Here is a 22,570-nt window from a genome sequence, read left to right on the forward strand (position 1 = left end):
CCAAGCGGAGGAGTCTGGTTCTCTGGTGGGCTCGTCCAATGCTGCCCTAAAGCAGGCCAGGCTAAGAAAAGTGTGGGGGAAGTTTCAAGGAGAAATAGAGGCGGCTGGGGACCGAGCGTGGACACCCGGCCGCCGGGCGGCTGGGGACTGAGTATGGATACCTCGCTGCCGAAGCAGCCATGAGGTAGTGGCCAGCTTTGGCCTCCTCCAAACTTAAAGGCCCCATTTCAAGTGCAAGCAAGCTAGCAGTATGGTATTGCAGCCTGGGGGTGGGTGGGTGGCAGGCTGCATACTTGCGCTTGCATTGCAAGGAATGGGGGAGGTACAATTGAACACTGCCCTGGGACAAGGACTTGCACGGGGATAGTTGCAAGTCTGCATCTTCTGATGCGGCAAGGATCACTTCTGATGGGCACACTTTTAGGCAGTGACCTGGGTGTCAGAGATGCTTCCAGGGGTCTTCCCCATGCTGTTCCCATGTCTTTTCAGCACTGTATGCATGTGTCACACAGCACATGGCCAGATAAGGTTGTAAAATGTTAAAATGACATTTCCTGGTGAATGCATTTGTCACGGTTGAAAGCAATGCAAAAGTGCAAAAACGCATAAAAAATGCTACTTGTGAACATAGCCCAAGGAGTGGAGGAGTATTTTTGTTTTTGGTTAATTATTTTACCTTATACACAAGTCTTTACCCTGGAAAGGATGTTCCTTAACATATTTCACAGGAAAACAGTTTCAGTTTAGTTTTTGAACGTTTTATTGTGAGCCCGTAAAAGTGGCTTAATACCTCTGACCACGTTGTTGACAGCAGTGACCTCGGGGTCAGAAATACTTCCTGGGGCGATGCCCATGCTGTCCCCATGTCGTTTGAGCACTGTCACTATCGTTTTGGGCACTTGTTAGGCTGTCTACAGACTGCCGGGGGTGCCGCCGCAAAAATGCTCGGGTCTCCCATAGACTAACATTGGGCTCGTTGCTCGGGTCGAGCACCGGAGTATCACGGTGAGCTCGGCCCGAGCTTCCAGCACTCGAGTATCACGGCGAGCTCGGCCCGAGCTTCCAGCACCCTAGTATCACCGTGAGCTCGGCCCGAGCTTCCAGCACCCGAGTATCACGGCGAGTTCGGCCCTAGCTTCCAGCACCCCAGTATCACGGCGAGCTCGGCCTGAGCTTCCAGCACCTGAGTATCACGGCGAGCTCGGCCCGAACTTCCAGCACCCGAGTATCACGGCGAGCTCGGCCCGAGCTTCCAGCTCCCCAGTATCACGGCGAGCTCGGCCCGAGCTTCCAGCACCCGAGTATCACGGCGAGCTCGGCCTGAGCTTCCAGCACCCCAGTATCACGGCGAGCTCGGCCCGAGCTTCCAGCACCTGAGTATCACGGTGAGCTCGGCCCGAGCTTCCAGCACCCGAGTATCACGGCGAGCTCGGCCCGAGCTTCCAGCACCCCAGTATCACGGAGAGCTCGGCCCGAGCTTCCAGCACCCGAGTATCACGGCGAGCTCGGCCCGAGCTTCCAGCACCTGAGTATCACGGCGAGCTCGGCCCGAGCTTCCAGCACCCCAGTATCACGGAGAGCTCGGCCCGAGCTTCCAGCACCCGAGTATCACGGCGAGCTCGGCCCGAGCTTCCAGCACCTGAGTATCACGGCGAGCTCGGCCCGAGCTTCCAGCTCCCCAGTATCACGGCGAGCTTGGCCCGAGCTTCCAGCACCTGAGTATCACGGTGAGCTCGACCCGAGCTTCCAGCACCCGAGTATCATGGCGAGCTCGGCCCAAGCTTCCAGCACCCCAGTATCACGGAGAGCTCGGCCCGAGCTTCCAACACCCGAGTATCACGGCGAGCTCGGCCCGAGCTTCCAGCACCCGAGTATCACGGTGAGCTCGGCCCGAGCTTCCAGCACCCGAGTATCACGGCGAGCTCGGTCCGAGCTTCCAGCACCCGAGTATCACGGCAAGCTCGGCCTGAGCTTCCAGCACCCGAGTATCACGGCGAGCTCGGCCCGAGCTTCCAGCACCCCAGTATCACGGCAAGCTCGGCCTGAGCTTCCAGCACCCCAGTATCACGGCGAGCTCGGCCTGAGCTTCCAGCACCTGAGTATCACGGCGAGCTCGGCCCGAGCTTCCAGCACCCCAGTATCACGGCGAGCTCGGCCTGAGCTTCCAGCACCCCAGTATCACGGCGAGCTCGGCCCGAGCTTCCAGCACCCGAGTATCACGGCGAGCTCGGCCCGAGCTTCCAGCACCTGAGTATCACGGCGAGCTCGGCCCGAGCTTCCAGCACCCCAGTATCACGGCGAGCTCGGCCTGAGCTTCCAGCACCTGAGTATCACGGCGAGCTCGGCCCGAGCTTCCAGCACCTGAGTATCACGGTGAGCTCGGCCCGAGCTTCCAGCACCTTAGTATCACGGCGAGCTCGGCCCGAGCTTCCAGCACCCCAGTATCACGGCGAGCTCGGCCTGAGCTTCCAGCACCCCAGTATCACGGCGAGCTCGGCCTGAGCTTCCAGCACCTGAGTATCACGGCGAGCTCGGCCCGAGCTTCCAGCACCCGAGTATCACGGCGAGCTCGGCCTGAGCTTCCAGCACCCGAGTATCACGGCGAGCTCGGCCCGAGCTTCCAGCACCTGAGTATCACGGCGAGCTCGGCCCGAGCTTCCAGCACCCCAGTATCACGGCGAGCTCGGCCTGAGCTTCCAGCACCTGAGTATCACGGCGAGCTCGGCCCGAGCTTCCAGCACCTGAGTATCACGGTGAGCTCGGCCCGAGCTTCCAGCACCTGAGTATCACGGCGAGCTCGGCCTGAGCTTCCAGCACCCCAGTATCACGGCGAGCTCGGCCTGAGCTTCCAGCACCTGAGTATCACGGCGAGCTCGGCCCGAGCTTCCAGCACCTGAGTATCACGGTGAGCTCGGCCCGAGCTTCCAGCACCTGAGTATCACGGCGAGCTCGGCCCGAGCTTCCAGCACCCCAGTATCACGGCGAGCTCGGCCTGAGCTTCCAGCACCCCAGTATCACGGCGAGCTCGGCCTGAGCTTCCAGCACCTGAGTATCACGGCAAGCTCGGCCCGAGCTTCCAGCACCCGAGTATCACGGCGAGCTCGGCCTGAGCTTCCAGCACCTGAGTATCACGGCGAGCTCGGCCCGAGCTTCCAGCACCCGAGTATCACGGCGAGCTCGGCCCGAGCTTCCAGCACCCGAGCATTTTAGTGCTCTCTCAACACTACTAATAACATGTTTAGGGCGCTGGCTCGAGGCGTGCAATCCACCCTATGGTTATTAATGTCACCCTTTCATTTCAAATCTAAAAAGGACATTTCTTCCTTTCTTGCTTCAATAGTGAAGGATAAATTCAATTCATTAGTGGTTAAATCATTTTCAAACCCGAGAATGTCCCTCTCCTGTCCGCTCCAAACAATTAGAATATCATCTATGAAGCGCATGTAATACTGCAGGTAGTGTGAATAAGGGGTAGAAATAGCATCAATGGATTTAGATGCCCGCCAGTTCATGTACAGATTAGCCGGGGATGGTGAGAATCATAGAATCATAGAATCATAGAATGGTAGAGTTGGAAGGGACCTCCTGGGTCATCTGGTCCAACCCCCTGCTCAAAGCAGGATTCACTAGATCATCTCAGACAGATGTCTGTCCAGCCTCTGTTTGAAGACGTCCATTGAAGGGGAACTCACCACCTCTCGTGGCAGCCTGTTCCACTCATTAATCACCCTAACTGTCAAAAAGTTTTTTCTAATATCTAATCTGTGTCTCCTCCCATTTAGTTTCATCCCATTGCTTCTAGTCTTTCCTTGTGCAAATGAGAATAAAGATGATCCTTCTACAATGTGACAGCCCTTGACATATTTGTAGACAGCTATTAAGTCTCCTCTCAGTCTTCTTTTTTGCAAGCTAAACATTCCCAAATCCTGTAACCGTTCCTCATAGGACATGGTTTGCAGACCAGTCACCATTCTGGTCGCTCTTCTCTGAACTTGCTCCAGTTTGTCTATGTCTTTTTTAAAATGTGGTGCCCAAAACTGTACACAGTATTCCAGATGAGGTCTGACCAAAGAGGAGTAAAGACCGATAATGACTTCACGTGATCTAGACTGTATGCTTCTGTTAATACATCCCAGAATTGTATTTGCCTTTTTTGCTGCTGCATCACACTGTTGACTCATGTTCAGTCTATGATCTATTAGTATACCTAAGTCTTTTTCACATGTACTGTTGCTTAGCTCTATTCCTCCCATTCTGTATATGCTTTTTTCATTTTTATTGCCCAGATGTAGTACTTTGCATTTTTCCCTGTTAAAAACCATTCTGTTGGTTGCTGCCCACTGCTCCAGTTTATTTAGGTCTTTTTGAATCCTCTCTCTCTCTTCTCTAGTATTAACTATCCCTCCTAGCTTTGTGTCATCAGCAAATTTAATCAGTTTACCCTCAATTCCTTCATCTAAATCATTGATAAAGATGTTGAACAATACAGGTCCCAGGACGGAGCCCTGTGGTACCCCACTTGAGACATTCATCCAGCTGGATGTGAAGCCATTTACAACCACCCTTTGAGTCCGATCACTAAGCCAGTTATGAATCCACCTAACAGTTGCCTGGTCCATTGCATACTTGGTCATTTTTTCAATAAGGATGGTGTGAGATACTTTGTCAAATGCTTTGCTGAAGTCAAGATATACTATATCAACAGCATTTCCCTGATCCACCCAGTCAGTGATTCTGTCATAGAAGAAAATTAAGTTAGTCTGACATGACTTGTTAGTTACAAACCCATGCTGACTCTGGTTAATCACTTCATTCTTATCCAGGTACTTACATACATGTTGTTTAATAATTTGTTCAAAGATCTTTCCTGGTATAGAAGTCAGACTCACCGGCCTATAGTTCCCTGGGTCCACCTTCTTCCCCTTTTTGAAGATAGGAACAACATTTGCTCTTCTCCAGTCTTCTGGGACTTCTCCTGTTCTCCAAGAATTTTCAAAGATTATGGAGAGTGGTTCTAAAATTTCTTCTACGATCTCCTTCAGTACTCTGGGGTGTAATTCATCTGGACCTGGAGACTTGAACTCATTTATGTTAGCTAAATATTCCCTCACAATCTTTCTGTTTACAGATAACTTGGATTCCTCTATTCCTTTAAAAGGACAGTGAAGATCAGTTGATGTTACATTTTCTTTCTGAGAGAAAACAGATGCAAAATAGGAATTAAAAAGTTCGGCCTTCTCAACATCCTCTCTTACCATTTCTCCATTTTCATCCTGTAAAAATCCTATACCATCTTTGACTTTTCTTTTACTTTTGACATACCCCCAAAATCCTTTTTTATTGCTTTTGACATCTCTTGCAAGCCTTAATTCATTGTCAGCTTTAGCTAACCTGATACGTGCCCTGCAGGATCTGCAGACTGCATTATAATCTTCTTTAGATATGCCTCCCTCTTTCCATTTAATAAACATTTCTTTCTTTCTTTTTAGCATGTGTTTAAGTTCTGTGTTCATCCATCCTGGTTTCCTTAAATGCTTCCCATTCTTCCTACTTTTCGGGATTGTTAACGATTGTGCTTCGAGAATCTCATTTTTAAAAATTTCCCATCCTTCCTGGACATTTTTGCCCTTAAGGACATCCAGCCATTGGATCCCTCCTATTCTCTTTCTGAGTCTCTTAAAATCTGCCTTTCTAAAATCTAACCTTGAAGTTTGAGTCTTCACATGTCTTCCTCCTCTAGTTATCCAAAATTCTATAATAGCATGATCGCTGCCTCCTAGGGTCCCAGCCACCTTTACCTCCTCAACCATTTCCTCCCTGTTTATAAGGATTAGATCCAAAGTAGCAGATCCCCTTGTTTTCTCCCCTACCTTTTGGAAGATAAAGTTGTCAGCAAGAGAGGATAAGAATTTGCTTGACCTGTTAGTTTTACTTGAGAGAGATTCCCAACAAATGTCTGGATAGTTGAAATCTCCCATGACCACTACGTCATATTTTTTGGAGAACTTGGTCATTTGATACATAAAGAGTTCATCCATATCTTCAGCTTGCCCAGGTGGCCTGTAGTAAATGCCTACAATGGTGTCCTTTCCGTTGTTCTCTCCTTGTATTCTTACCCAAACAGTTTCCACAGAACTCCCAGTCTCTGAAGCTTCAATCTCTGTGCAGATATACGCTTTTCTAACATACAATGCGACACCTCCTCCTCGTTTATCAAGTCTGTTTCTTGCAAATAAGTTGTATCCTTTTAGCCTTTTATTCCAATCATGTGTATCGTCCCACCAAGTTTCAGTGATTCCAATGACATCATATTCCTTTTCCTGCATTAGTAGTTCCAATTCTCCTTGTTTGTTGCCCCCATGGAGCGTCCCGGGCTAATCTGTACAGAAAACTGACCGGAAAACTGGAAGCAAGAAAAGAGTAACATGAAGAATGTGTCCGTCATCTCATCAGAGTCATTAGAATTCACATTTAGTTGTTCTGTTAATGCTTCAATGGCCGAACTGTGCGGAATATAAAGCTCTGAGATGACAGGTCATCACTCCATGTCACATCATTCATGATGGTGAGAACGTGCTTACTGTCCCTCAGATAGCTGGGTGACGTCACTACCAATGGTCTTAACCCATCATCCAACCATGAACCCAATCTCTCCAGCTGTGAACCTATACCTGAGACTATAGGTCTTACAGGGGGTGGAAACTGCTCCATCTGCCCTGAGACTATAGGTCTTACAGGGGTGGAAACTGCTCCTTGTGCCCTGAGACTATAGGTCTTACAGGGGGTGGAAACTGCTCCTTGTGCCCTGAGACTATAGGTCTTACAGGGGGTGGAAACTGCTCCTTGTGCCCTGAGACTATAGGTCTTACAGGGGGTGCAAACTGCTCCTTGTGCCCTGACACTATAGGTCTTACAGGGGGTGCAAACTGCTCCTTGTGCCCTTAGACTATAGGTCTTACAGGGGGTGCAAACTGCTCCTTGTGTCCTGAGACTATAGGTCTTACAGGGGGTGCAAACTGCTCCTTGTGCCCTGAGACTATAGGTCTTACAGGGGGTGCAAACTGCTCCTTGTGCCCTGAGACTATAGGTCTTACAGGGGGTGCAAACTGCTCCTTGTGCCCTGAGACTATAGGTCTTACAGGGGGTGCAAACTGCTCCTTGTGCCCTGAGACTATAGGTCTTACAGGGGGTGCAAACTGCTCCTTGTGCCCTGAGACTATAGGTCTTACAGGGGGTGGAAACTGCTCCTTGTGCCCTGAGACTATAGGTCCTACAGGGGGTGGAAACTTCTCCTTGTGCCCTGAGACTATAGGTCCTACAGGGGGTGGAAACTGCTCCTTGTGCCCTGAGACTATAGCTCTTATAGGGGGTGGAAACTGCTCCTTGTGTCCTGAGACGATAGGTCTTACAGGAGGTGGAAACTGCTCCTTGTGCCCTGACACTATAGGTCTTACAGGGGGTGGAAACTGCTCCTTGTGCCCTGACACTATAGGTCCTACAGGGGGTGGAAACTGCTCCTTGTGCCCTGACAAAATAGGTCTTACAGGGGGTGGAAACTGCTCCTTGTGCCCTGAGACTATAGGTCTTACAGGGGGTGGAAACTGCTCCTTGTGCCCTGACACTATAGGTCCTACAGGAGGTGCAAACTGCTCCTTGTGCCCTGAGACTATAGGTCTTACAGGGGGTGGAAACTGCTCCTTGTGCCCTGAGACTATAGGTCTTACAGGGGGTGGAAACTGCTCCTTGTGCCGTGACACTATAGGTCTTACAGGGGGTGGAAACTGCTCCTTCTGCCCTGACACTATAGGTCTTACAGGGGGTGGAAACTGCTCCTTGTGCCCTGACACTATAGGTCTTACAGGGGGTGGAAACTGCTCCTTGTGCCCTGACACTATAGGTCTTACAGGGGGTGCAAACTGCTCCTTGTGCCCTGAGACTATAGGTCTTACAGGGGGTGCAAACTGCTCCTTGTGCCCTGAGACTATAGGTCTTACAGGGGGTGCAAACTGCTCCTTGTGCCCTGAGACTATAGGTCTTACAGGGGGTGCAAACTGCTCCTTGTGCCCTGAGACTATAGGTCTTACAGGGGGTGGAAACTGCTCCTTGTGCCCTGAGACTATAGGTCTTACAGGGGGTGGAAACTGCTCCTTGTGCCCTGAGACTATAGGTCTTACAGGGGGTGCAAACTGCTCCTTGTGCCCTGAGACTATAGGTCTTACAGGGGGTGGAAACTGCTCCTTGTGCCCTGACACTATAGGTCTTACAGGGGGTGCAAACTGCTCCTTGTGCCCTGAGACTATAGGTCTTACAGGGGGTGGAAACTGCTCCTTGTGCCCTGAGACTATAGGTCTTACAGGGGGTGGAAACTGCTCCTTGTGCCCTGAGACTATAGGTCTTACAGGGGGTGCAAACTGCTCCTTGTGCCCTGAGACTATAGGTCTTACAGGGGGTGGAAACTGCTCCTTGTGCCCTGAGACTATAGGTCTTACAGGGGGTGGAAACTGCTCCTTGTGCCCTGAGACTATAGGTCCTACAGGGGGTGGAAACTGCTCCTTGTGCCCTGACACTATAGGTCCTACAGGGGGTGCAAACTGCTCCTTGTGCCCTGACACTATAGGTCTTACAGGGGGTGGAAACTGCTCCTTGTGCCCTGAGACTATAGGTCCTACAGGGGGTGGAAACTGCTCCTTGTGCCCTGACACTATAGGTCTTACAGGGGGTGGAAACTGCTCCTTGTGCCCTGAGACTATAGGTCTTACAGGGGGTGGAAACTGCTCCTTGTGCCCTGACACTATAGGTCTTACAGGGGGTGGAAACTGCTCCTTGTGCCCTGAGACTATAGGTCTTACAGGGGGTGCAAACTGCTCCTTGTGCCCTGACACTATAGGTCTTACAGGGGGTGGAAACTGCTCCTTGTGCCCTGACACTATAGGTCCTTCAGGGGGTGCAAACTGCTCCTTGTGCCCTGCCACTATAGGTCCTACAGGGGGTGCAAACTGCTCCTTGTGCCCTGAGACTATAGGTCCTACAGGGGGTGCAAACTGTTCCTTGTGTCCTGAGACTATAGGTCTTACAGGGGGAGGAAACTGCTCCTTGTGTCCTGAGACTATAGGTCCTACAGGGGGTGGAAACTGCTCCTTGTGCCCTGACACTATAGGTCCTACAGGGGGTGGAAACTGCTCCTTGTGCCCTGAGACTATAGGTCCTACAGGGGGTGGAAACTGCTCCTTGTGTCCTGAGACTATAGGTCTTACAGGGGGTGGAAACTGCTCCTTGTGCCCTGAGACTATAGGTCTTACAGGGGGTGGAAACTGCTCCTTGTGCCCTGACACTATAGGTCTTACAGGGGGTGGAAACTGCTCCTTGTGCCCTGAGACTATAGGTCTTACAGGGGGTGGAAACTGCTCCTTGTGCCCTGAGACTATAGGTCTTACAGGGGGTGGAAACTGCTCCTTGTGCCCTGAGACTATAGGTCTTACAGGGGGTGGAAACTGCTCCTTGTGCCCTGAGACTATAGGTCTTACAGGGGGTGGAAACTGCTCCTTGTGCCCTGACACTATACGTCCTACAGGGGGTGGAAACTGCTCCTTGTGCCCTGAGACTATAGGTCCTACAGGGGGTGCAAACTGCTCCTTGTGCCCTGAGACTATAGGTCTTACAGGGGGTGGAAACTGCTCCTTGTGCCCTGACACTATAGGTCTTACAGGGGGTGGAAACTGCTCCTTGTGCCCTGAGACTATAGGTCCTACAGGGGGTGCAAACTGCTCCTTGTGCCCTGAGACTATAGGTCTTACAGGGGGTGGAAACTGCTCCTTGTGCCCTGAGACTATAGGTCTTACAGGGGGTGGAAACTGCTCCTTGTGCCCTGAGACTATAGGTCTTACAGGGGGTGGAAACTGCTCCTTGTGCCCTGAGACTATAGGTCTTACAGGGGGTGGAAACTGCTCCTTGTGCCCTGAGACTATAGGTCTTACAGGGGGTGGAAACTGCTCCTTGTGTCCTGAGACTATAGGTCTTACAGGGGGTGCAAACTGCTGTATTCTTGGATTACTAGGTTGTAACTAATCCTTTTGCTTTACACCAGGTCCATCCCTTCTTGTAAGATCTTATCCAGTTTTTCTCCTATAATCTGTGTGGGGTCATGACTTATCTTACGGGATGACTCTTCATCATTCACAATGTTCTTTACCTCTGGAGCATAAAGCTCTTTATCCAATACCAGCACTCAGAGTCCTTCACTATAATATTGGGGTGATTTTTGGTGTTATTAGGGCTCTTCTTTCCCCCCTTGTTACTTTATCCTTATCTGTTTTTTTAGAATAGTTTTCTTTTAAATCATTTTCTCCCATTAACAGAATCCTCCGTGATGGGAGCGCTCGACTGTACGGGATAGAAATCCTCATTAGATATTCTAGAAAGAAACCTGCCGTCATTCACCAGGTTTCCTCTCAGGTCATTATCTGACCGGGTGTTCAGCTGTATAATGGAAAACTGTTCCTGAAAGGAAAGTCCTTTATAAATATTCTCAAAACATCGTTAATATCCGTAATTTCCTGATCGGGATTATAGAAATGTTTTTTAATAGTGAGTCTCCTTATAAATTTGTTCACATCCAAAATCGTGGAAAAAAAGTCCCCATTATTTTCCGGAACAAAATTCAGTCCTTTTTCCAAAACATCTAAATCATTCTTAGTAAGGATATTGGCAGATAAATTTAAAACCGTGAATTATTTCTGAAATCTGGTGCCGTAATTGTGTCTCCTCTCTCTTATGTTTGTGCTTGCGCCCCGATCTTCTAATAGGTCTCTGTTTTGATCCTGATTTCGATGCTGATTTCGATGCTGATTTTGATCCTGATTTTGATCCTGATTTAAAACAGTCCCGTTTTTTGATGTGCTGGACCTTTCACTGGATATTATAAAGCCACTTCATCGCTGCCTTCTGCTTCTCCATCTGTAGATTCATATTCAGAGGAGCTGAAGGTGACCCTAGGTGTTTCCCCAATCGCAGGAAATCTATTACCACCAGGGCTTTTCAGGATAGACTTAGGCTTTTTTGGACCTTTCACATTTCTATTCGGTCTGCGCAGGTCGTCAATCATATACATGGCCTGTTCCGTAATCTTTACCATCACGGTTATATTTTCTCCGTTTAGCTTTGGAGTCCTCTACTGCTTTAAGCCTCTCCATTATGTCCGATCTCATTGTTTTATACTCTTCATTTTCCACATGTTCGGTCATAGAGTTCCCAATTTCTTTTATTGTGAGATCTAATTCTTTGACCTTTCTCTGCTCGTAATGGATCAGCGAGTCCATTCATTTCAGAGAGCAGCCTGTTATCATATCCATAGGCGGATGATAATGAGGGCAATCTGGGCTGCCGCCCGGGGCCCTGGCCGCTCTTACTCCACCCCTGAATATATCGTTCCACTCTTTTTGGAATTTTTCATCACCTGGATGGTTGATTGTTCTTTATCCTTAATCCACGAGGGACTGTAAGGTTTCCCTCGTATTTCTCAGACATTGTATGGTCCCGCCGCGTTTTGAGGCGCGCAGACAAGTATTTCTCGAGGTGGCTCATGCTCGGTCTTATTCCCTCGTCACCTTCATTATTGGGGGCCGGTTTGTTCATAGAAATGATAGAAGCAGCTCTGTCCAGTCTCGCTTTATCATTGAGGCTCAGAAAGGTGGATCCTGAAGAATAGTCTCCATTTCCTCCACAGTTTCTTTATAATCATAGACGAGAAGGAACCAAATGCGAACAATGCAGCTGGCATCTCCACATTTATAGGGTATATAGCGATGGACTCCCCCCCTATATCAATGATGTTACACGGTCAGTAGTGAGTAATGTGGAAACCATCTTTCATCTCCCCGGGGTCGGCTGCTCGCTCCACCGTGCTCGGACTGTAGAGACCCCCGTCTGGGAGACGTTAGCCGGTGATGAAGAGGTGGTTATCCAGCAACTCGTCAAAGGGACTTAAAAAATAGCCTTTATTCTGAAAAAATTACAACCATGAGGCCAAAGTGCAAATAAAAGCGTACAGAGGTGACGCGTTTCGCAGATCCTTATTCACAGCATAATACAATGTAGACATGGAAACACTTTCAAGGCGTCTGGAGAAAGCAGCGGCCCCCCGACATCCCCTGTACAGAAGCCCCATTACACCAGTCCAGAGTCTCAGAAAACTCCACTTTAACCCTAAATGAACTGACTGTTTAAAGGGGAAAAAAAAAAAATTTGGAAAGTTGCCAAACAATTAGAAACTCCATAAATATAACTCGCTAAATATAAGTCACATAATGTCGACCTAGAAGCAGATCGTTATAATGAACATAGCAGGAGATCAGCTGGAAATATGGCTGACCCAGGCGAGAGGAGGTATTTTTCTGTATCACCCTCTCTGTCGGGGTATACCCGTGGCAGCGAGGTTATTTGTACGTACAGTGCAGGGACCCCAGAGACAGAGCGGCGCCATTAACACCACTGTTTGTACTTTGTGTCTAGGAGATGGGAAGCAGCAATCCCCCTCAGAGGAACTGGAAGGGCATCGCCATCGCTCTGCTGGTCATCTTGGTGGTCTGCTCCTTGATCACTATGTCTGTGATCCTCCTGACCCCCGGTAAGTGCTGGACTGTCATGTATGTGACGCGCCCCCTGGGCTGTGTGTGGGGGAATACCCGGAGCCGGGTCTCTGTGTAATGCTAGGGGTTGTAGTCTCCGTGGCGGCGACCCAGTCCCGTGGCTCAGGGTGGTCAAACCAGTGGCGGATCTGTTTACTTGGTTTTTAATGTTTAAATGTCCGACCATGCCACCCGTGGATTGCGGTCACTGAGAACCGCCGCTGCGGGGCAGACCACTGAGGCTGATGTTGGGTGCGCAGCAGAGGGTAGTATAACTCCCCACGGGAGGAGTATAGCCTCAGGGCAGCGAGTGTAGATGGTGAGGGTTGTGGTGCCTGGGCGCAGCAGAAATGACTCAGAGTCCGTGCAGTGCAGTTCAGGGTCTTTACTGTTGGTAATGAAGAAGGCCCTGCCGGGAGTACTGGCTAACATTAGAGGCCTGGTCAGTCTGTGAGCGAACAAGAGTCCCCCTGGCCAGGTGGAGGTATAGGCCTTACCGTCTGACTGCACTCTTCCTGGCTACCCTGCTGTAGTCGTGTAGTAGCCCACGTCCCTGAGTGTACCGTGTGGTGCTCACCCGTATGGCTGGTGACTTGGGGCCTTTGGTACCTTCCGCTCCTCGATGGCGGTGCCGGTCCCTTGCGTGTGACTGAGCCTCCGGGCTTTCTATGGCCAGAGGACCTGAAATCCCCTGCCAGGTGGTTTCTGCTGCTGGATGTGGATATCCTCACAGCCTCGGACTCCGGTGTCCGGTTCTCTGCGTCTTCTGCCAGGACGAGCTCTATCAGCTTCCAGTCCCTGGTCTTCAGCTCCTGGCTCCTACAGAGCTCCTTGCTGCTCCTCTGTCCCTTCCTCTTGAACTAACTAACTAACCCCGCCCCAGATCCAGTTTATAAAGGGCAGGTTCCTCCCCTCCCTGGACTGGGGCAGGAGGCGTTGCATGCAACAGTGCTCCTGACCAGGAAAACTCATGCTCGCTCTCAGACATGGTATTTCTACCACTGTGGCAACCAGACCCCTGTGGTGCCACATATGCCACCGTCTGCACCCAACGATGTGGTGCGGCCTCCATGATGTCATGGCTCCTCTACGGAAACCTTCCTGAATCTGTGAATCAAACACTGAAGAACTTCTTACTAGAACGATGGTCTCGCTCCATCTGTCAATCCACAGCTTCAGGAACATGGACTAAATTATAAGTCTTGTATCATTTCTGCCTGAAATGTTGGGGTGGAACTTTCTTACTACCCTACTGTAGACAGGGCCGAGGGGAGAGGCTCCTGCGCAGTCCTCCTACATCCAGGCACTGAGGAGGCTGGACCTGGCAGATTAGAGGCTCCTGCGCAGTCCTCCTACATTCAGGCACCGAGGAGGCAGGACCTGGCAGATTAGAGGCTCCTGCGCAGTCCTCCTACATCCAGGCACCGAGGAGGCAGGACCTGGCAGATTAGAGGCTCCTGCGCAGTCCTCTTACATCCAGGCACTGAGGAGGCTGGACATGGCAGATTAGAGGCTCCTGCACAGTCCTCCTACATCCAGGCACCGAGGAGGCTGGACCTGGCAGATTAGAGGCTCCTGCGCAGTCCTCCTACATCCAGGCACCGAGGGGGCTGGACCTGGCAGATTAGAGGCTCCTGTGCAGTCCTCCTACATCCAGGCACTGAGGAGGCTGGACCTGGCAGATTAGAGGTTCCTACGCAGTCCTCCTACATCCAGGCACCGAGGAGGCTGGACCTGGCAGATTAGAAGCTCCTGCGCAGTCCTCCTACATCCAGGCACAGAGGAGGCTGGACCTGGCAGATTAGAGGCTCCTGCGCAGTCCTCCTACATCCAGGCACCGAGGAGGCTGGACCTGGCAGATTAGAGGCTCCTGCGCAGTCCTCCTTCATCCAGGCACCGAGGAGGCTGGACCTGGCAGATTAGAGGCTCCTGCGCAGTCCTCCTACATCCAGGCACTGAGGAGGCTGGACCTGGCAGATTAGAGGCTCCTGCGCAGTCCTCCTACATCCAGACACTGAGGAGGCTGGACCTGGCAGATTAGAGGCTCCTGCGCAGTCCTCCTACATCCAGGCACCGAGGAGGCTGGACCTGGCAGATTAGAGGCTCCTGCGCAGTCCTCCTACATCCAGGCACTGAGGAGGCTGGACCTGGCAGATTAGAGGTTCCTACGCAGTCCTCCTACATCCAGGCACCGAGGAGGCTGGACCTGGCAGATTAGAAGCTCCTGCGCAGTCCTCCTACATCCAGGCACAGAGGAGGCTGGACCTGGCAGATTAGAGGCTCCTGCGCAGTCCTCCTACATCCAGGCACCGAGGAGGCTGGACCTGGCAGATTAGAGGCTCCTGCGCAGTCCTCCTTCATCCAGGCACCGAGGAGGCTGGACCTGGCAGATTAGAGGCTCCTGCGCAGTCCTACATCCAGGCACCGAGGAGGCTGGACCTGGCAGATTAGAGGCTCCTGCGCAGTCCTCCTACATCCAGGCACTGAGGAGGCTGGACCTGGCAGATTAGAGGCTCCTGCGCAGTCCTCCTACATCCAGGCACTGAGGAGGCTGGACCTGGCAGATTAGAGGCTCCTGCGCAGTCCTCTTACATCCAGGCACCGAGGAGGCTGGACCTGGCAGATTAGAGGCTCCTGCGCAGTCCTCCTACATCCAGGCTCTGAGGAGGCTGGACCTGGCAGATTAGAGGCTCCTGCGCAGTCCTCCTACATCCAGGGACTGAGGAGGCTGGACCTGGCAGATTAGAGGCTCCTGCGCAGTCCTCCTACATCCAGGCACTGAGGAGGCTGGACCTGGCAGATTAGAGGCTCCTGCGCAGTCCTCCTACATCCAGGCACTGAGGAGGCTGGACCTGGCAGATTAGAGGCTCCTGCGCAGTCCTCCTTCATCCAGGCACTGAGGAGGCTGGACCTGGCAGATTAGAGGCTCCTGCGCAGTCCTCCTTCATCCAGGCACCGAGGAGGCTGGACCTGGCAGATTAGAGGCTCCTGCGCAGTCCTCCTACATCCAGGTACTGAGGAGGCTGGACCTGCCAGATTAGAGGCTCCTGCGCAGTCCTACATCCAGGCACCGAGGAGGCTGGACCTGGCAGATTAGAGGCTCCTGCGCAGTCCTCCTACATCCAGGCACCGAGGAGGCTGGACCTGGCAGATTAGAGGCTCCTGCGCAGTCCTCCTACATCCAGGCACCGAGGAGGCTGGACCTGGCAGATTAGAGGCTCCTGCGCAGTCCTCCTACATCCAGGCACCGAGGAGGCTGGACCTGGCAGATTAGAGGCTCCTGCGCAGTCCTCCTACATCCAGGCACCGAGGAGGCTGGACCTGGCAGATTAGAAGCTCCTGCGCAGTCCTCCTACATCCAGGCACCGAGGAGGCTGGACCTGGCAGATTAGAGGCTCCTGGGCAGTCCTCCTACATCCAGGCACCGAGGGGGCTGGACCTGGCAGATTAGAGGCTCCTGCGCAGTCCTCCTACATCCAGGCACCGAGGGGGCTGGACCTGGCAGACTAGAGGCTCCTGCGCAGTCCTCCTACATCCAGGCACTGAGGAGGCTGGACCTGGCAGATTAGAGGCTCCTGCGCAGTCCTCCTACATCCAGGCACCGAGGAGGCTGGACCTGGCAGATTGGAGGCTCCTGCGCAGTCCTCCTACATCCAGGCACTGAGGAGGCTAGACCTGGCAGATTAGAGGCTCCTGTGCAGTCCTCCTACATCCAGGCACCGAGGAGGCTGGACCTGGCAGATTAGAGGCTCCTGCGCAGTCCTCCTACATCCAGGCACTGAGGAGGCTGGACCTGGCAGATTAGAGGCTCCTGCGCAGTCCTCCTACTTCCAGGCACCGAGGAGGCTGGACCTGGCAGATTGGAAGCTCCTGCGCAGTCCACCTACATCCAGGCACCGAGGAGGCTGGACCTGGCAGATTAGAGGCTCCTGCGCAGTCCTCCTACATCCAGGCACTGAGGAGGCTGGACCTGGCAGATTAGAGGCTCCTGCGCAGTCCTCCTACATCCAGGCACCGAGGAGGCTGGACCTGGCAGATTAGAGGCTCCTGCGCAGTCCTCCTACATCCAGGCACTGAGGAGGCTGGACCTGGCAGATTAGAGGCTCCTGCGCAGTCCTCCTACATCCAGGCACCGAGGAGGCTGGACCTGGCAGATTAGAGGCTCCTGCGCAGTCCTCCTACATCCAGGCACTGAGGAGGCTGGACCTGGCAGATTAGAGGCTCCTGCGCAGTCCTCCTTCATCCAGGCACCGAGGAGGCTGGACCTGGCAGATTAGAGGCTCCTGCGCAGTCCTCCTACATCCAGGCACCGAGGAGGCTGGACCTGGCAGATTAGAGGCTCCTGCGCAGTCCTCCTACATCCAGGCACTGAGGAGGCTGGACCTGCCAGATTAGAGGCTCCTGCGCAGTCCTACATCCAGGCACCGAGGAGGCTGGACCTGGCAGATTAGAGGCTCCTGCGCAGTCCTCCTACATCCAGGCACTGAGGAGGCTGGACCTGCCAGATTAGAGGCTCCTGCGCAGTCCTACATCCAGGCACCGAGGAGGCTGGACCTGGCAGATTAGAGGCTCCTGCGCAGTCCTCCTACATCCAGGCACTGAGGAGGCTGGACCTGGCAGATTAGAGGCTCCTGCGCAGTCCTCCTACATCCAGGCACTGAGGAGGCTGGACCTGGCAGATTAGAGGCTCCTGCGCAGTCCTCCTACTTCCAGGCACCGAGGAGGCTGGACCTGGCAGATTAGAAGTTCCTGCGCAGTCCTCCTACATCCAGGCACCGAGGAGGCTGGACCTGGCAGATTAGAGGCTCCTGCACAGTTCTCCTACATCCAGGCACCGAGGAGGCTGGACCTGGCAGATTAGAGGCTCCTGCGCAGTCCTCCTACATCCAGGCACTGAGGAGGCTGGACCTGGCAGATTAGAGGCTCCTGCGCAGTCCTCCTACATCCAGGCACCGAGGAGGCTGAACCTGGCAGATTAGAGGCTCCTGCGCAGTCCTCCTACATCCAGGCACTGAGGAGGCTGGACCTGGCAGATTAGAGGCTCCTGCACAGTCCTCCTACATCCAGGCACTGAGGAGGCTGGACCTGGCAGATTAGAGGCTCCTGCGCAGTCCTCCTTCATCCAGGCACCGAGGAGGCTGGACCTGGCAGATTAGAGGCTCCTGCGCAGTCCTCCTACATCCAGGCACTGAGGAGGCTGGACCTGCCAGATTAGAGGCTCCTGCGCAGTCCTACATCCAGGCACCGAGGAGGCTGGACCTGGCAGATTAGAGGCTCCTGCGCAGTCCTCCTACATCCAGGCACTGAGGAGGCTGGACCTGCCAGATTAGAGGCTCCTGCGCAGTCCTACATCCAGGCACCGAGGAGGCTGGACCTGCCAGATTAGAGGCTCCTGCGCAGTCCTACATCCAGGCACCGAGGAGGCTGGACCTGGCAGATTAGAAGCTCCTGCGCAGTCCTCCTACATCCAGGCACTGAGGAGGCTGGACCTGGCAGATTAGAGGCTCCTGCGCAGTCCTCCTACTTCCAGGCACCGAGGAGGCTGGACCTGGCAGATTAGAGGCTCCTGCGCAGTCCTCCTACATCCAGGCACAGAGGAGGCTGGACCTGGCAGATTAGAGGCTCCTGCGCAGTCCTCCTACATCCAGGCACAGAGGAGGCTGGACCTGGCAGATTAGAGGCTCCTGCGCAGTCCTCCTACATCCCGGCACTGAGGAGACTGGACCTGGCAGATTAGAGGCTCCTGCGCAGTCCTCCTACATCCAGGCACTGAGGAGGCTGGACCTGGCAGATTAGAGGCTCCTGCGCAGTCCTCCTACTTCCAGGCACCGAGGAGGCTGGACCTGGCAGATTAGAAGTTCCTGCGCAGTCCTCCTACATCCAGGCACCGAGGAGGCTGGACCTGGCAGATTAGAGGCTCCTGCGCAGTTCTCCTACATCCAGGCACCGAGGAGGCTGGACCTGGCAGATTAGAGGCTCTTGCGCAGTCCTCCTACATCCAGGCACTGAGGAGGCTGGACCTGGCAGATTAGAGGCTCCTGCGCAGTCCTCCTACATCCAGGCACCGAGGAGGCTGAACCTGGCAGATTAGAGGCTCCTGCGCAGTCCTCCTACATCCAGGCACTGAGGAGGCTGGACCTGGCAGATTAGAGGCTCCTGCACAGTCCTCCTACATCCAGGCACTGAGGAGGCTGGACCTGGCAGATTAGAGGCTCCTGCGCAGTCCTCCTTCATCCAGGCACCGAGGAGGCTGGACCTGGCAGATTAGAGGCTCCTGCGCAGTCCTCCTACATCCAGGCACTGAGGAGGCTGGACCTGCCAGATTAGAGGCTCCTGCGCAGTCCTACATCCAGGCACCGAGGAGGCTGGACCTGGCAGATTAGAGGCTCCTGCGCAGTCCTCCTACAACCAGGCACTGAGGAGGCTGGACCTGCCAGATTAGAGGCTCCTGCGCAGTCCTACATCCAGGCACCGAGGAGGCTGGACCTGCCAGATTAGAGGCTCCTGCGCAGTCCTACATCCAGGCATCGAGGAGGCTGGACCTGGCAGATTAGAAGCTCCTGCGCAGTCCTCCTACTTCCAGGCACCGAGGAGGCTGGACCTGGCAGATTAGAAGTTCCTGCGCAGTCCTCCTACATCCAGGCACTGAGGAGGCTGGACCTGGCAGATTAGAGGCTCCTGCGCAGTCCTCCTACTTCCAGGCACCGAGGAGGCTGGACCTGGCAGATTAGAGGCTCCTGCGCAGTCCTCCTACATCCAGGCACAGAGGAGGCTGGACCTGGCAGATTAGAGGCTCCTGCGCAGTCCTCCTACATCCAGGCACAGAGGAGGCTGGACCTGGCAGATTAGAGGCTCCTGCGCAGTCCTCCTACATCCCGGCACTGAGGAGACTGGACCTGGCAGATTAGAGGCTCCTGCGCAGTCCTCCTACATCCAGGCACTGAGGAGGCTGGACCTGGCAGATTAGAGGCTCCTGCGCAGTCCTCCTACTTCCAGGCACCGAGGAGGCTGGACCTGGCAGATTAGAAGTTCCTGCGCAGTCCTCCTACATCCAGGCACCGAGGAGGCTGGACCTGGCAGATTAGAGGCTCCTGCACAGTTCTCCTACATCCAGGCACCGAGGAGGCTGGACCTGGCAGATTAGAGGCTCCTGCGCAGTCCTCCTACATCCAGGCACTGAGGAGGCTGGACCTGGCAGATTAGAGGCTCCTGCGCAGTCCTCCTACATCCAGGCACCGAGGAGGCTGAACCTGGCAGATTAGAGGCTCCTGCGCAGTCCTCCTACATCCAGGCACTGAGGAGGCTGGACCTGGCAGATTAGAGGCTCCTGCACAGTCCTCCTACATCCAGGCACTGAGGAGGCTGGACCTGGCAGATTAGAGGCTCCTGCGCAGTCCTCCTTCATCCAGGCACCGAGGAGGCTGGACCTGGCAGATTAGAGGCTCCTGCGCAGTCCTCCTACATCCAGGCACTGAGGAGGCTGGACCTGCCAGATTAGAGGCTCCTGCGCAGTCCTACATCCAGGCACCGAGGAGGCTGGACCTGGCAGATTAGAGGCTCCTGCGCAGTCCTCCTACATCCAGGCACTGAGGAGGCTGGACCTGCCAGATTAGAGGCTCCTGCGCAGTCCTACATCCAGGCACCGAGGAGACTGGACCTGCCAGATTAGAGGCTCCTGCGCAGTCCTACATCCAGGCACCGAGGAGGCTGGACCTGGCAGATTAGAAGCTCCTGCGCAGTCCTCCTACATCCAGGCACTGAGGAGGCTGGACCTGGCAGATTAGAGGCTCCTGCGCAGTCCTCCTACTTCCAGGCACCGAGGAGGCTGGACCTGGCAGATTAGAGGCTCCTGCGCAGTCCTCCTACATTCAGGCACAGAGGAGGCTGGACCTGGCAGATTAGAGGCTCCTGCGCAGTCCTCCTACATCCAGGCACAGAGGAGGCTGGACCTGGCAGATTAGAGGCTCCTGCGCAGTCCTCCTACATCCCGGCACTGAGGAGACTGGACCTGGCAGATTAGAGGCTCCTGCGCAGTCCTCCTACATCCAGGCACAGAGGAGGCTGGACCTGGCAGATTAGAGGCTCCTGCGCAGTCCTCCTACATCCAGGCACCGAGGAGGCTGGACCTGGCAGATTAGAAGCTCCTGCGCAGTCCTCCTTCATCCAGGCACCGAGGAGGCTGGACCTGGCAGATTAGAGGCTCCTGCGCAGTCCACCTACATCCAGGCACCGAGGAGGCTGGACCTGGCAGATTAGAAGCTCCTGCGCAGTCCTCCTTCATCCAGGCACCGAGGAGGCTGGACCTGGCAGATTAGAGGCTCCTGCGCAGTCCTCCTTCATCCAGGCACCGAGGAGGCTGGACCTGGCAGATTAGAGGCTCCTGCGCAGTCCTCCTTCATCCAGGCACCGAGGAGGCTGGACCTGGCAGATTAAAGACGAGGAGACCATAAGGGGGGAAGAATAACAATGCCCTCCCTGTGATCCAGAAGAAAGCCATGTCCTCTTGTATGCATATAACCGGTCCGCTCTTCATGCACGAGGACGCGGCTGTCCCAGTCTGCCCCACATCAGGAACATCGGGAGCTGTGACATGGAGTTTTAGCTTTCTACAGGTAATAGACATAATGGAAAAAAATGGAAACATTCATTTACAGTCAATCAACTGCGCAAATCTGCCCGACATCTGCTACGTGGGAAGATCAGACAGTTTTACTCCAGGCTTTAGCTCTATAAGACGCGCTCGAAAAAAATGTATCAAAATATTCCTCAAAAATGGAACATTAATGTGCGACCGGGCGACGGGACCACTATGCCCCTATATGTCACAGAGGCAAATCATGGGCAGTGGGAGACCGCAGCGGGTTTCCAGATATCTTCCGCTCGCCTATTGTTTCTTGAGATATTCGCCAACAAATGAAGTATGAAAAGAAATCTAAATGTATGGGGGAACGATGGGACCTATCCGCGCCAAATCTGGCATATAGATAAATCAGGAGCTTCCAAAGGTTTTACACTGGTTCCAGATCTCTAGAACCTTCCACTCTTCAGATATTCCTCCAAAAAAATGGGACATCAGCGCAATTATCAGTAGCAAACAAGGTTACATAGTTACATAGTTTATAAGGCCGAAAAAAGACAAGCGTCCATCCAGTTCAGCCTATTTCTTGTGCACTGCAGCTATTCCGCTATTCCTATACCATGCGGTTTAGGCCAATTTACATCATTGAGGAAAAATTCACTTCCCGACTCCAATCTGGCAGTCAGATTAAATCCCTGGATTAATTAACTATCACTAAGCATAAGATGTAATTTTATTGTTCTCCAGAAAGGCGTCCAGGCCTCTCTTGAACTCATTAAGTGAGTTGGACATCACTACTTCCTCTCCCAGAGAGTTCCAGAGTCTCACGGCTCTGACCGTAAAGAATCCCCTTCTATGCTGGTGCAGGAACCTCCTTTCCTCCAGACGCATAGTGTGCCCCCTCGTCTTTGTCACCATCCTTGGTATAAACAGGTCATGGGAGAGATCTCTGTACTGCCCCCTGATGTATTTATACATGTTTATGAGGTCTCCCCTAAGCCTTCTCTTTTCCAATGTAAATAGGCCTAATTTTGACAACCTCTCTGGGTATTCTAGTCCCTCCATTCCCTTTATTACCTTAGTCGCCCTCCTTTGTACCCTCTCTAGCTCCAATATGTCTTTCCTGAGCACCGGAGCCCAGAACTGTGCACAATATTCTAAGTGCGGCCTTACCAGCGCTTTATACAGACGAAGAACAATGTTCTCATCATATGCCCCTATTCCTCTTCTGATGCATGCCTTCTATTTGCCTTCGCAGCTGCTGCCTGACACTGGGCACTCCAATTTAATTTGCTATTAACCAAGACGCCCAGGTCCTTCTCCATGTCAGATTTCCCCAACGGTTTCCCATTTAATATGTATGGGTGAC

General features: G+C 53.4%; 1 protein-coding gene across 1 annotated transcript in view; it reads left to right on the top strand.

Moving 5' to 3' along the window:
* LOC141161324 (inactive dipeptidyl peptidase 10-like) overlaps nt 1–22,570 on the top strand; it is a 247,286-nt gene that overhangs the window by 114,745 nt on the left and 109,971 nt on the right. Inside the window, exon 2 of the mRNA XM_073646137.1 lies at nt 12,508–12,622. Within this exon, the coding sequence (XP_073502238.1) occupies nt 12,508–12,622 (115 nt within the window). The remainder of the gene's footprint in view (nt 1–12,507; nt 12,623–22,570) is intronic.

Source organism: Phyllobates terribilis, unplaced genomic scaffold (assembly GCF_046119375.1).
Source record: "Phyllobates terribilis strain yellow unplaced genomic scaffold, ASM4611937v1 Scaffold_9__5_contigs__length_417890890, whole genome shotgun sequence".
Classification (NCBI taxonomy): Eukaryota; Metazoa; Chordata; class Amphibia; order Anura; family Dendrobatidae; genus Phyllobates; species Phyllobates terribilis.